The following is a 15,433-nucleotide window of genomic DNA, read 5'->3' as shown; positions in this document are numbered from 1 at the left end:
GGCAGATCTGGCACATTTCCATAAGATCAGTCGGATGACAAATAGCATGTTGAGATCAGGGGCAGAGTTCTTGGAGAGCAGACTGGACTGGAAGGACAACTGCAAAGCTGCATACAAGAAGGACATGAGCAGACTCTTTTTCCTGAGGAAGCTTAGGTCCTTTAATGTGTGTTGGAGGTCTTTAGTCAGTGTGTTGTGGCCAGTGCCCTGTACTTTGCACTGCTTGCTTGGGGGAGCAGCACCAGCAAAATGGACTCAAACCGGATTGATAAACTGATCCGGAAAGCCGCAGTTGGAGGCGTTTGTGTCAGTGAGGGACAGGAGGACACACACACACACACATACACATAAATACATATATATATATATATTATCCAAAAAATAGTGCTCGATACTGTAGTAGAGCGCAATATATGTATGTGTGGGAAAAAAATCACAAGACTATTTCATCTCTACAGGCCTGTTTCATGAGGGGTTCCCTCAATCATCAGGAGATTTTAATGGAAGCATTCACATACCATGGTTTATATAGGGCACAGAGTGGGTGGGTACAGGCTGGCGTAGGGGCGTGGTGATTGGCTCATGTGTTACCTAGGAGGTGTTTCCGTCTGTGGCGGCATGCTGATACAATTTCGCTGTGCTTGTTGAGGGATGACAGGTCTGGGCGGTAAATAATAAACAGTTTCTCTTTCAAGCATAGGTTGCATCTTTTATTACCACTATTGTAAGGTGTGCTGGATGCAAGAATTTGCCATGTTATTGAATATTCAACATTATTGTCTTTGAGGTCCCAAATGTGTTTGCTGAGTTCTGTGGTATTCCGCAGGCTTTGGTTCCTGAAAGAAGCCTTGTGATTGTTCCATCTGGTTTTGAACTCTCCCTCGGTTAATCCTACATATGTGTCGGATGTGTTAATGTCCTTGCGTGTTACCTTAGATTGGTAAACAACTGATGTTTGTAAGCACCCCCCGTTGAGAGGGCAATCAGCCTGTACCCACCCACTCTGTGCCCTATATAAACCATGGTATGTGAATGCTTCCATTAAAATCTCCTGATGATTGAGGGAACCCCTCATGAAACAGGCCTGTAGAGATGAAGTAGTCTTGTGATTTTTTTCCCACACATACATATATTGCGCTCTACTACAGTATCGAGCACTATTTTTTGGATAACCTTATTAAGACATATATATATATATACATATATATATACATACATACATACATATATATATATATATATATATATATATATATATATATATATACATATATATATATATATATACATACATACATACATACATACATATATATATATATATATATATATATATATATATATATATATATATATATATATATATATATATATACATACATACATACATACATATATCATCCCTACAAGCCTACTCTTCAGGGGATTTACATTTTTTTTTAAATAAAATCCGCTGAAGAAACAGGCTTGTAGGGATGAAATAACCTCTGTGTTTTTTCCTCAACTAACTTATATTCCGCTCTACCCTGGTATTGAGCACTGTTATATATATATATATATATATATATATATATATATATATATATATATATATATATATATATATATATATATATATATATATATATATATATATATATATATATATATATATATATATATATATATATACATATATATATATATATATATATATATTGTCGGAGGCAGATATTTACATGTATCCGAATTTAAGTGTTACTTCTTTTCATTTCATTTTCATATTACAAAACAGCTAGTGTTTTTCTTCCAAATGTGGTCTTTTGGTTGTCTGCAAAACTGTGTGCTTAACCTTGAAGTGAGGAATGTCAGAGAGAGAGATAATGGACATTTGTTTTGGCTAGAGAGACATGACTGCCAGGGACTTAAGAGGGGAGAGGGTTTTTCGGGGGGCAGACCATCTTGGCGGCGCGATAGAATGTTCTATGCTGGACTGGTCTCAATGTATATATATATATATATATATATATATATGCAAAGCTTTGCAAATATATTACAAAATACCTATTCTGTCTCTGGTGGTTTTTCAACTCAGCTTTAAGTGTCGTAAAGAGCTTGGGAGCGACTTGTGACTTGAATTCCCTGGGAGGAACAACTGGTCCAAAACGCAACAATTTGTATATATATATATATATATATATATATATATATACTGTATGTATTAGGCAGCAATGGCCCTGCATGTACTTGGTATCAGAGCGATAGCAGAATGTGCAGTATCGCCCACCCCTAGTAAACAGTGGTGTGACAGTTTTGAAGTGGAGTGCACTTGTCCAAGCATGGGGGTGTGATGCTGGAGGATGACATCATCAGGTGCACTTGTCCAAGCATGGGGGTGTGATGACATCATCAGGTCCATGGGGGTGTGATGACATCATCAGGTGCAGATGCATGAGAGCACATAGAAAGCAAGCCAAGGCAAACTAACCTAGCCCACCTGGATGACCAGTTTCACACTCCTCCAGGTCTTCGTCGTCACTGGAGCACTCCGCAGACGACACCATGTCGTCCGAGGTATGCTTCTGCGGTTAGTCGGCGGTCAGGAAACACAGAAGAAGACATGAGAGTCAATTCTTACGCTTGGAAAACGCAAAACAAATCATTTGCACTAAAGTTTTTCCACGTAGAAGGTGAGGTCTAAGTCCCAATAAATGTCATGTACACTCAAAAGACTAAAGACCTGATTAAACAACATCCCAAATACTAATGGTGTGTGCAAACTACACAAGTGTGTGTAGCATATTGATCTACTAAGACTGGTGTGTGCAAACTACACAAGTGTGTGTACCATATTGACCTACTAAGACTGCTGATCAACTCAATTAAGAACCAGTGCCAAAGTCCTGCAGCTCACCCAATTGAAATGAGGATTATATATATATATATATATATATATATTGTAAGGAGGTGGTGAGCGTTGCTTCGGCGTGACCCAAGGATGCAGAGAATGCAAGTAAAACAACTTATTACTACAAGGAGGTATGGAAACCAAAACAGCACACAAAAGCTTCGGTCTGGAAAGGAAGAAGAATGATTTGGCCCTGAAGGAGGACCCAGGTGGAACTAAATAGAACTCATTAAAGGAGGAACAGGAACAGGAAACACTGACAAAACAAGAGCACCAGGACAGGAAGTGATTCGAAACACAGGAAAACCCAACATAACCCACTTATATATATAAATATATATCTCCATCCATCCATTCATTTTCTACTGCTTGTCCCTTTCAGGGTCGCGGGGGGTCCTGGAGCCTATCTCAGCTGCATTGGGGCAGAAGGCTGGGTACACCCTGGACAAGTCGCCACCTCATCACAGGGCCAACACAGATAGACAACATTCACATACCAATTTAGTGTTGCCAATCAACCTATACCCAGGTGGGAGGGGCCTATCCCCAGGTGCATGTCTTTGGCGGTGGGCGGAACATGCAAACTCCACACAGAAAGATCGGGATTGAACCCACGACATTGGTGGCTGCTTCACTTTTGTCCCAGAGCTTTTCCCCTCACCTGCTTTCTGTTTGTAATCAAGACTATTTCAGTTGTTACTTTTCCTCCCTTGGTTGTTGAAGACATGGATCTGTTCTCTGGTGGCCATAGACTATCCTGTTTGATGCCAAGTGCAAGTACACTCGTATGTGCGGACGCCATCTGCTGCACATTTCCTGTAAGTGTTTTGTTTTTGTCAGTACACTTCCTTGTTGCTCTCGCTTTTTGTTCCTTTTGTTAAAAAATACTTTGTTTTTGCACCTCACACTCCACCCTCCTTCATCTGCACCCGTCAAATCATGCGTCTTCCACGACACACCTGTGTCATGTGATGACACAGGTGTGTCATGTGATGACACACCTGTGTCATTTTGTAAGATGAAAGCAATTGTAAGCAAAGTTAAAAGATGCATGGCAGAGCTTCTTCAGTACCGTTGAAGAGGATCTGTGCTTGCGTGTGGTGGTGGTGGACATCATGGTGGTGGTCTCGATGAAGGTGGTGGACAAATCGGAGGGCACGGCCGTGGACCTGGCGGAGCCCACCCCGCCGGGGACGTCCCCCACCAGCCTCACGCTGCCGTTAACTTTGATGTTGGGGTTGTTTCCAGCCGCCATGTTCAACACCTTCAGGCCGTTGTAGTAAAGACCCGACAGCTGGCCCTGGAAGGGACGACCTCGGTCACTCCCGCCGATTGCAACCGTGGCTTGAGTGTTGAAGATGGTGAGCTGGCGTCCTGCAGGAGACATGACCGGGACAGCGCTGAATGGCAGGGCTGTGCAAAGTGTGGCCCGTGCAGCCCAGAGCTCATTTTTTACACAGTAGGAAAAACAAGCGAAATAAAAGAGCAAAGAGGTGAAATGTCACATTCTCTAAAACGCTCATTGCTTGAAAATAATAACAAATCTAAATTAATGTTATGAATTATTGAGGCTCCAATTACTTCACATCAAATATTCCACTTTGAAATATTTTTGGAGGGATTTATCACATATTTTGTGCCTTCGCCATACAAAAAACAAAAAGGCATAAAACAAACGAAAAAATTAAATAAAATTACGATTAAATATTTAAAAAAAAAAAAGTATGGCTGATTTTTAACGCTTTTGGATCCCCAAGAATTTTATTGGGATTATTATTATTATTTTTTTTTTAAACAAAAAAAATAAATAAATAAAATCAATGATGTTATTAATTGGCATATTTAAGGCTCCAATTACTTCACATTAAATATTCTACTTTGCTTTGTGTGGGGGAGGACAATATTGCACATTTTGTGTTTTTGCCATTAAATCAGGGTTTTGCCAAAAAGGCCATACAACATTAGAAGACGGAAAAAATAAAATAAATAAATAAATAAATAATAATTAAAAAAAATTAATAATAAAAAAAAAAAAAAAAAATATATATATATGTATATATATATATATATATATATATATATATATATATATATATATATATATATATATATATATATATATATATATATAAAAATATATATATGTATATACACAGTAAATCAGTATATATATATATATATATATATATATATATACATATATATAATCGACAAACCTGAAGTTGATCAAGAGGTTTAGCATTTAATAACAATTTTTAAAGAAATTAAAATGAGCGGGACCAAACTTAAAGCAACTAAAGGTGAAATGAAAAAGATGAAAGTGGCCCCTGCATGCTTTGATTGAGGAGTGTGTGGCCCTCAATGGAAAAAGTTTGGATGTAACAAACGCTCCAGTTTTGAATACCCACCAAATATACTTTTACTCACTCCCTTGGTCGCATTCGCCAAATTCAGAGTTTTGTTGGCACTAAACTTTTATTCCTACCTGGCTAACACATGACGCTCATTTTAAAGTACATTTAATTATTATCTTTTTTTTTTTTAAAAACATCAAATAAACTGGCTTGCTTTAGAAGGACGTTGTCATGTCTGTGTGATCATGTTTTGTTTTAGTCATGTTTTGTTTTGTTTAGTTATTGGACTCTTTAGTTTCTGTTTACGCGCCATTGTGTTTGTTTCCATGACGACCCATTAGTTTCACCTGTACTCGTTTGGACTCACGCACCTGTCTCATTTGTTTGAATCACACCTGTCGCTAATCAAGACATCACTATTTAAGCCTGTAGTTGCCAGGCAGTCAGCCTGGTGACATCACTCTCTACACACCCTTGTTGATGATCCATGCTGCTCTTTTCTTGTTCCAAGTAAGTTCTCTTTATTCAGGCCATAGTTTTCAAGTTTTGTTTTATGTTCATAGTTCTGCCTTCATGCTAGTGTTTTATTTTCATAGCCACGTTTTGTACCTACGCCGTGAGCGCCTTTTGTTTGTTCCTTTTGAGTGTTAAAATGAAAAGATGTCACTACCTTCACGCCATGTCCGGTCCAAATCATTTTCACCATGGGAAAACAAACCATGCCAAAGTCCAAGTCGTGACAGACGTAATGACAAAGAAGGATTAATGAAAAAGACTATAGACGGAAATGAGCTGAATGCTAAATCAGGTTAATTATAAATGATTAACGTAAAGTGCTTATTGTCCTATGTCCATAAACTAATGAAACGCAGAAAACAAACAAAAAAACAAAAAAACAGATTTTATATTACAGGTATTTAAAAACATAACACCAACGATATGTACCTCAATTTGGATAATTACCTATAATTGAAAAGTAGATGTCATTATAAACAAATATATTGTAAAAATACAATAATCACATTTATTGACTCTTTAAAAAAATGACATCGACTTGGAATTACATGTCAATTTTTACATATGGAAGATTAGAAAAGTTTTGGGGAAGAGTCATCATAAATTGTTATATTTGACTTTGTCACACAAGAAGAAAAATGTATTGACCTTGTATAGTTTTTTCAAATATGTGTGAAAAGTCAGGGAATGTTTGAATGAAGTTGAATACAATAGATAAAATAGTGTGTGTATAGTCAGGGAATGTTAGAATGAAGTTGAATACAATAGAGAAAATAGTGTGTGTATAGTCAGGGAATGTTAGAATGAAGTTGAATACAATAGAGAAAATAGTGTGTGTATAGTCAGGGAATGTTTGAAGTAAGTTGAATACAATAGAGAAGATAGTGTGTGTATAGTCAGGGAATGTTAGAATGAAGTTGAATACGATAGAGAAAAGCATCTAACTGGGTATCTGCTTGGATGGTTCATATTTCTTCTGGATATGAAAATGTCCTTGACTGTGTTGACTGTGCTATATGCGCTAGGTTAGCACAAAGCTAACACCTTTTCACTTACCTTTTTCTAGGAGCCATTCTTCCACTGGTCTGGAGTATTTGAAAGGAATTTTCTTGTTGGCCATTTGATAGCGTTCAATGTCACTGTTCCCTTCAGTGGAAACACAAATGTTCAGCATTGATGTTCATTCAACAAGACAACATTAACACAAATGTTCATTCAACAAGACAACATTAACACAAATGTTCATTCAACAAGACAACATTAACACAAATGTTCATTCAACAAGACAACATTAACACAAATGTTCAGCCAGAATGTTCATTCAACAAGACAACATTCATGTTTTCAATTATACTACGATACCATCTCTTTGTATCAGACTTTACTGGGCCTTGTATGTACTTTTTACTTCACATACTGCTTTATTATCTTACTTTGCTATCCAAGTTACCTGCAGGATTAAAGGGGAACTGCACTGTTTTGCCCATCACTCACAATCATTATGAGGGACAAGAACACAAGTCTTTTTTTGCTTCTAGTCTTGGTATGTATGTGTATGTGTATATATGTGTGTATATATGTATATATATTTATATATATATATGTATGTATATATATGTGTATATGTATATATGTGTATATATATATATATGTATGTGTATATATGTATTGTCATGTCTGTGTAATCATGTTTTGTTTTAGTCATGTTTTGTTTTGTTTAGTTTTTGGACTCTTTAGTTTCTGGCTTTTCACTCCCTTGTCTTGTTTCCATGGTTATCCATTAGTTTTACCTGTTCCATGTTTGGACTCATTGTGCACTCTTGTTTGTCACCATAGCAACCCATTAGTTTTCACCTGTCACGTCACACACCTGTTTCACGTTTTGAGTCACGCACCTGTTTTCGTTAATCATGTCTGTAGTATTTAAGTTCATTGTTTTCAGTTTGTCTTTCTGGCGACATCCCACATTTATGCTCTTCACATTCCTGACACTTGTTTTCATGTCCATCTTTCATGCTGCTACTTTAGTCCAAGCCAAGTAAGTTTTTTTGTTTATTAATGCCACAGTTAGTTTTTTTGTTTCATTGTTCACAGTTTCTGCCCACGTGCAAGTATTTATTTCCTTTGTCAAGTTTGTACTTCCGCCTTGTGCGCACCTTTAGTTTGTTCTTTTTTTGATAATATTAAATAAATATGTACTCACATTCCCGTCTCGCCCGAGCCAACTTTCCGTTGCCTTCAGGAAAAGCAAACACCCAGGATCAAGTCATGACATGTATATGTATGTATATGTATGTATATATATGTATATGTGTGTACATATGTATATATGTATGTATATGTATATGTATGTATATATATATATATATATATATATATATATATATATATATATATATATATATATATATATATATATATGTGTGTGTGTGTGTATATATATGGGTGTGAATTTATGTATATAAATAAGTGTATATATGAGTATGTATATATGTGTGTATATATGTATACATATATTTATATATGTATATATGTATGTATATATATATATGTGTATAAATGTGTATACATATATGTGTATGTATATGTATGTATGTGTATATATGTATGTGTATATGTATATATATATGCATATGAATGGATATATGCATGTGTGTTGATATGTATATATATATATATAAAGATAAATATCTTCTTTTTAAAAATTTTTTTTTTACTATTTATATCACTAAATAATTGTGTATGCACCTTAGGGGATCTGCTCCAATTTCTTTGTTCTTTGAACCTGTTCACTGTAATAATGACAATAAAACTCTATTCTATTCTATTCTATTCTATTCTATTCTAATCATGGCAGACTTGGTAACAAACAACAAAGACGACAAATTTTTAGACAAATGAGGATTCACACCCTTAGATTTTTGAAGCTGAAGATACGGAGGATGAAACTGTTGGCCTGCTTACCCAAAAAAAAACGGTAAAAAATTCCTCGGTCGACTGGTCTAAACGCACGACTGTCCATCGGGTGAGTCACACTTAAAATGTTGATGGTGATACACGCCGCACACCAGGCTTGTTGTTGCAACTACAGTACATACTTATTCATAGTAATATGTAACAACGTATTTATAATGCACTTTTCATTGGAGCGTCAAATCTCAAAGTGCTACATTTTAAAAGACAAAAACAAATGTGAGAGAAAAAACTGCATTAAAAAACATCACATGATTTACAGATTAAAATTAGTCGTAGGCTTTTTTAAAAAGGTGAGTCTTAAGTACTTTTTTAAAAGCGTCCACATACTGGACTTTTTGGAGGTTCCTGCCAGGGATTCCCAAGCTATCTGTACAAAGAAAACATCAACTAATACTTGACAGATAATATCAATCAATCAATCAATCAATGTTTATTTATATAGCCCTAAATCACAAGTGTCTCAAAGGGCTGCACAAGCCACAACAACAACATTATATAATATGATTGTTCATGTTTTACACTCGGTCCATTCAACTGTTAACACAAAAGCTAGCTTAGGGCTAATAGCGTAGCATGTGGATGTGCTACTATGCTAGAAAAAGAGTTCCTCAGTGTTCACTCTTACAATAACAATGTTGCTACAGTTTGTTCTTCAACATGTTTCAGAACGATTGATGTTTTTTTGATGCATTTTAAAAGTGATTTAGAGATAGCATTGATTGCTAACATTAGCGAGTCGTTTTTTTACACGTTAGACTGCAAAGAAAAACAAAAACCTTTTGTCTTCTTGTCTCTCATTACGATTGTTAACGATAGTGCAAAAAGTGCAGTTCCCCTTCAAGCGCAAGAATTATGACTATAGTCGTGAAGCTGTATTTTATTTGCACTTAAATGTTTTTTTTGTTTTTTTTACAGTTTATTTAAAAACATATTTATCATTGATTGAGTTTGTTCCAGCACAGAAAAAGTGTATGCCAGTTATTTATGAATCCCTTCTTGTGCAGTTTATTTGGCTGGTACTTATTCTCCTAATCAGCCTGACCTAAGCCTTATTTTTATGTCTTACACAACCTTTGATTACCACATGCTTGCATACCATTTGACAAGGTGTACGTATGTGTAGTTATCCAACATGATTCAATCAAGAGTAGTTGGGCCCCAAGGTCAAAAACCTGATTGCTAATGTGAGATGGATCAGAAATACAAAAGGATGTTCTTGATACAACATGTAAGTCATGGAATGTTCTCCCAGTGACTAAGCTGGTGGAAGCTGGATTGGTCCCAGGAACCCTGAAGTTCTTGGACCAACTGCATTGCACACCACCAAACCCAGCATATGACGAGATGATGAAAGGTAAGTACCTGTGGGGAAATGTTCATTGATGGACCAGTTGTCCACCTGTAGCGTAGCATTGCCGCCATTCCTGGTGAAGCGGACCACATGGTACTTCCCGTCGTTCACCGGGGTGCTGCCTTCCTGCACACTGATGTCCACCGTCCCGATGTTAAATGTCACACCAATTTTGCCTTGTTGCTGAAATAAAGCAGACACAGAAATATTCAAAATCATAAACGCTTGTGAAATAGTTACAGCGGATTTGCAGACCGAGGGTTGTTTTCATATTGTATTGGAAATTTTCTAATCAAGTAGTCAAACAAAATTGTCTTTCTTAGATTTATTTGAGGAGCTCGAGTGTCTCAAACAGACGTGGTTGACATTCGTAGCAGGTGTAAAAGAAAAGAGATACGTCATTCTTCATACTCTGAATACAGTCTGGCTGTCCAGAGTCGGGACCCGGGGTGGACCGCTCGCCTGTGCATCGGTTGGGGACATCTCTGCGCTGCTGACCCGTCTCCGCTCGAGATGGTCTCCTGCTGGCCCCACTATGGACTGGACTCTCACTATTATGTTAGATCCACTATGGACAAAGTAGACCACTGAACACTAAACACTTGAGTAAAGCAGGCCCATAGTTGGATCAATAAAGAGGCAACCACCGTATTGTTTGACATTAGACAAAGTAGACCACTGAACACTAAACACTTGAGTAAAGCAGGCCCATAGTTGGATCAATAAAGAGGCAACCACCGTATTGTTTGACATGAGACAAAGTAGACTACTAAATTCTGGTGAAAGTTGCTCCTCCACCCTTCAAAGCACTGATGAGAACAACAACCATGCAGAAAACATCACATTGTTCTGACAATGAGCAGGATTACTGTATTATTTTGGCCCCGCCCCCTCCCACAGCTGTCTTATGTGTTCCACTCTTGTCCATAGGGCGGTGACGATGAACTTACTATGTGCAGCATGAGGTAGTCCCCCAGACCAGGAGCGCTGTCGATCCTGACCAGGATGCCATCTTTCAGCGAGGTGCTGAAGCCCACGGTCAGCCGGTCAGTCCTGGTGCTCGGTCTCTCATTGGCTGGCCACTGGAAGGTGATGAGTCCGCCTCCTTTGCCAAAGATGTATGTGGTCCCAGCTGAGTGGAAGGCAAGATTGGATGTTAATACAACTCCATCCATCCATTTTCTACACCACTCTACCCATTAGGGTGAGGGCTAACTGGACTTTGGCAGAGAGCCACCAAGGTCTGGTTGCCAGATGGTGAACACAAAGATGCAAAGCCTTTATTTCACTCAGTAATCTGTTGGCCAGCACATTCTTGACCTCTACCTCTTGTCAGTGAGAAGTGGGAACACGCCTGTGATCAGAGTTGTGTTTATAGTTCACCATCATTGTGTGGTTTCTCTGTGTGAACTCAGATGCCCAATTGGAGATTCAAACCCTCGGTCTCTGGACTGTGTGGCCATCTTGGAAGCGGCCTTTATCATGATGTCAAGTATATTGTCCAGTTAGGTAGCAACATCCCTGGCCTGAGTGGCCTTGATCACATGGTACAAGTTACCTGAGGGTCTGTGCCAGCCAGGTAAAGTGTGCAGGGAAGGGGTCGGAGGATCCCCCAAAAAAGGCTTTATTGTATCAAAAATGTTAGTGTACATGAAACATGTGTTTATTATTGTCATTTAGTCCTTAAATAAAATAGTGAACATACTTGACAACTTGTCTTTTAGTAGTAAGTAAACAAACAAAGACTCCTAATTAGTCTGCTGATGTATGCAGTAACATTATGAGGGACAAACTGTAAAAAAAATGGATTATTCATCTACTTGTTCATTAACTGTTAATATCTACTTATTTTCTGTTTTAAAATGTTCTATCTACACTTCTTAGAACTGCCATTCCAACGGTTATTGGGTGAGCATGTATAATCCTGCGGAAACGGGAGTTGACGTCTGGATGGAAGGCCAAGGGAAACTCCACGACACCATCTTAACTGAAGGTTTAGTTTGGTTTAGTTTATTAAGGATCCCCAATAGTCTACACCGCATTGGAGACTATTCTTCCTGGGGTCCATGAAGGTTGCATCCTGCAGACCCCAATACCCAAGTGACGTAGAGCTGGCCCAGAACCCCGTACCAGTAGTTCCTTGGGATTAAACTGAATTCCCAGGGCATTCAATCGATTGCAACTGAACTGTTTGGTTTGTCTTCTAAGACAAAGCAAACAGTCTTAGAAGACAAAGCAAACAGTCTTGGAAGATAAAGCAAACAGTCTTAGAAGACAAAGCAAACAGTCTTTGAATACAAAGCAAACAGTCTTGGAAGACAAAGCAAACAGTCTTGGAAGACAAAGCAAACAGTCTTGGAAGACAAAGCAAACAGTCTTAGAATACAAAGCAAACAGTCTTAGAAGACAAAGCAAACAGTCTTGGAAGACAAAACAAACAGTCTTTGAAGACAAAGCAAACAGTCTTAGAAGACAAAGCAAACAGTCTTGGAAGACAAAACAAACAGTCTTAGAAGACAAAGCAAACAGTTTAGGAAGACAAAGCAAACAGTCTTAGAAGACAAAGCAAACAGTCTTAGAAGACAAAGCAAACAGTCTTAGAAGACAAAGCAAACAGTCTTAGAAGACAAAGCAAACAGTCTTAGAAGACAAAGCAAACAGTCTTAGCAAACAGTCCAGTTGCGATGGATTGAATGCTCTGAGATGACAACAACCTGATGAATAAAAACATTCCTAAACACGATTAAAGTGATTCAGAAGACCAGCTCCACCATCAGGACTACGACTGACAAACTAACTGCAGCTAGTGGTGGACTGACAAACTAACTGCCGCTAGTAGTGGATGTTAGGTTGAGGAAAGAAATGGCTTCCTCTATGAGCCAATCCTCACATTTATGATGGAGGCCGGATGTCGTTCAGCAGAACACCTTCAGTCAAAAACTGATCTGACTGAGGCGCAGGACTAAACCGTACAGAAGGTCTGTCATACCAACAGCCACCACATTGTTCGACATACACATCAATAAAACCCAGACTTTCCGTGGCCGCAGTCCTTCTGCCCAGGAAACTCTTTGACCACGCTCCAACATGGCGTCTTGGCAGATGCAGAACGGCCACGACTGCGGCATTGAAAGAGAAAAGGTATGCCAGCACTCACGGTCATTGCACTGAGTCCTGGTGAAGGAGGTCATGGGACAGTCACATTGAAAGAGAAAAGGTATGCCAGCACTCACGGTCATTGCACTGAGTCCCGGTGAAGGAGGTCATGGAGCAGTCACAGGTGTAGTTCTCCCACTGCTGGATGCAAATACCCATGTTGGCACAGGAGTCCTCCTGACAGGTGGTGCTGGGACCTGTCCACCACACACACACACACACACACACACACACACACACACACACACACACACACACACACACACACACACACACACACACACACACACACACACACACACACACACACACACACACACACACACACAAAGATACACACAAAGAAGTACAAAACTGGATTTAACCAAAAACCAAGTCAACTTGGTTCATGAGGGACTATGTACCATACAACAGTGCCTTGAGATCATGTTGTTGTAAGTACAAGAGGTTTGACCTTGGTTTTGAGATCATGTTGTTGTAAATACAAGAGGTTTGACCTTGGTTTTGAGATCATGTTGTTGTAAATACAAGAGGTTTGACCTTGGTTTTGAGATTATGTTGTTGTAAATACAAGAGGTTTGACCTTGGTTTTGAGATCATGTTGTTGCAAGTACAAGAGGTTTGACCTTGGCTTTGAGATTATGTTGTTGTAAATACAAGAGGTTTGACCTTGGTTGTGAGATCATGTTGATGTACGTACAAGAGGTTTGACCTTGGTTTTGAGATCATGTTGTTGCAAGTACAAGAGGTTTGACCTTGGTTTTGAGATCATGTTGTTGTAAATACAAGAGGTTTAACCTTGGTTGTGAGATCATGTTGTTGCAAGTACAAGAGGTTTGACCTTGGTTTTGAGATCATGTTGTTGCAAGTACAAGAGGTTTGACCTTGGTTTTGAGATCATGTTGTTGCAAGTACAAGAGGTTTGAGATCATGTTGTTGTAAATACAAGAGGTTTGACCTTGGTTTTGAGATCATGTTGTTGTAAATACAAGAGGTTTGACCTTGGTTTTGAGATCATGTTGTTGCAAGTACAAGAGGTTTGACCTTGGTTTTGAGATCATGTTGTTGCAAGTACAAGAGGTTTGAGATCATGTTGTTGTAAATACAAGAGGTTTGACCTTGGTTTTGAGATCATGTTGTTGTAAATACAAGAGGTTTGACCTTGAATTGACCATGATTTAAGTATATATGTAACGTAGTAACATTCATAATAACATGTAATATATACATGACGTAAGTATATATGTCATTCATAATAACATGTAATGTATACATGATGTAAGTATATATGTAGTATCTAGTAACATTCATAATAACATGTAATATATACATGATGTAAGTATATATGTCATGTAGTAACATTCATAATAACATGTAATATATACATGATGTAAGTATATATGTCATACTATATACATGATGTAAGTATATATGTCATGTAGTAACATTCATAATAACATGTAATATATACATGATGTAAGTATATATGTCATGTAGTAACATTCATAATAACATGTAATATATACATGATGTAAGTATATATGTCATGTAGTAACATTCATAATAACATGTAATATATACATGATGTAAGTATGTATGTCATGTAGTAACATTCATAATAACATGCAATATATACATGATGTAAGTATATATGTCATGTAGTAACATTCATAACAACATGTAATATATACATGATGTAAGTATATATGTCATGTAGTAACATTCATAATAACATGTAATATATACATGATGTAAGTATATATGTCATGTAGTAACATTCATAATAACATGTCATATATACATGATGTAAGTATATATGTCATGTAGTAACATTCATAATAACATGTAATATATACATGATGTAAGTATATATGTCATGTAGTAACATTCATAATAACATGTAATATATACATGATGTAAGTATATATGTCATGTAGTAACATTCATAATAACATGTCATATATACATGATGTAAGTATATATGTCATGTAGTAACATTCATAATAACATGTAATATATACATGATGTAAGTATATATGTCATGTAGTAACATTCATAATAACATGTAATATATACATGATGTAAGTATATATGTCATGTAGTAACATTCATAATAACATGTAATATATACATGATGTAAGTATATATGTCATGTAGTAACATTCATAATAACATGTAATATATACATGATGT

The 15,433-nt window shown here is 37.3% G+C and overlaps 1 protein-coding gene across 2 annotated transcripts in view; it reads right to left on the bottom strand.

Annotated features, from left to right (window-relative positions):
- LOC133624099 (neurexin-3a-like) overlaps positions 1-15,433 on the bottom strand; it is a 180,868-nt gene that overhangs the window by 22,308 nt on the left and 143,127 nt on the right. The window contains exons 19-24 of one of the 2 annotated variants that reach the window (XM_061987717.1): positions 13,318-13,437; positions 11,035-11,216; positions 10,096-10,267; positions 6,814-6,903; positions 3,960-4,261; positions 2,477-2,561 (exon numbers count right to left, since the gene is read on the bottom strand). In XM_061987717.1, coding sequence (XP_061843701.1) covers positions 2,477-2,561; positions 3,960-4,261; positions 6,814-6,903; positions 10,096-10,267; positions 11,035-11,216; positions 13,318-13,437 — 951 coding nt within the window. Of the gene's footprint in view, positions 1-2,467; positions 2,562-3,959; positions 4,262-6,813; positions 6,904-10,095; positions 10,268-11,034; positions 11,217-13,317; positions 13,438-15,433 lie in introns of both variants that reach the window. The other variant, XM_072916154.1, reaches the window with a different exon arrangement.

The sequence above is a fragment of the Nerophis lumbriciformis genome, linkage group LG26 (genome assembly GCF_033978685.3).
Source record: "Nerophis lumbriciformis linkage group LG26, RoL_Nlum_v2.1, whole genome shotgun sequence".
In the NCBI taxonomy this organism is placed as follows: domain Eukaryota; kingdom Metazoa; phylum Chordata; class Actinopteri; order Syngnathiformes; family Syngnathidae; genus Nerophis; species Nerophis lumbriciformis.
Note: the sequence above shows the minus strand (reverse complement) of the source record. Positions and strands in the feature narration are given on the sequence as shown.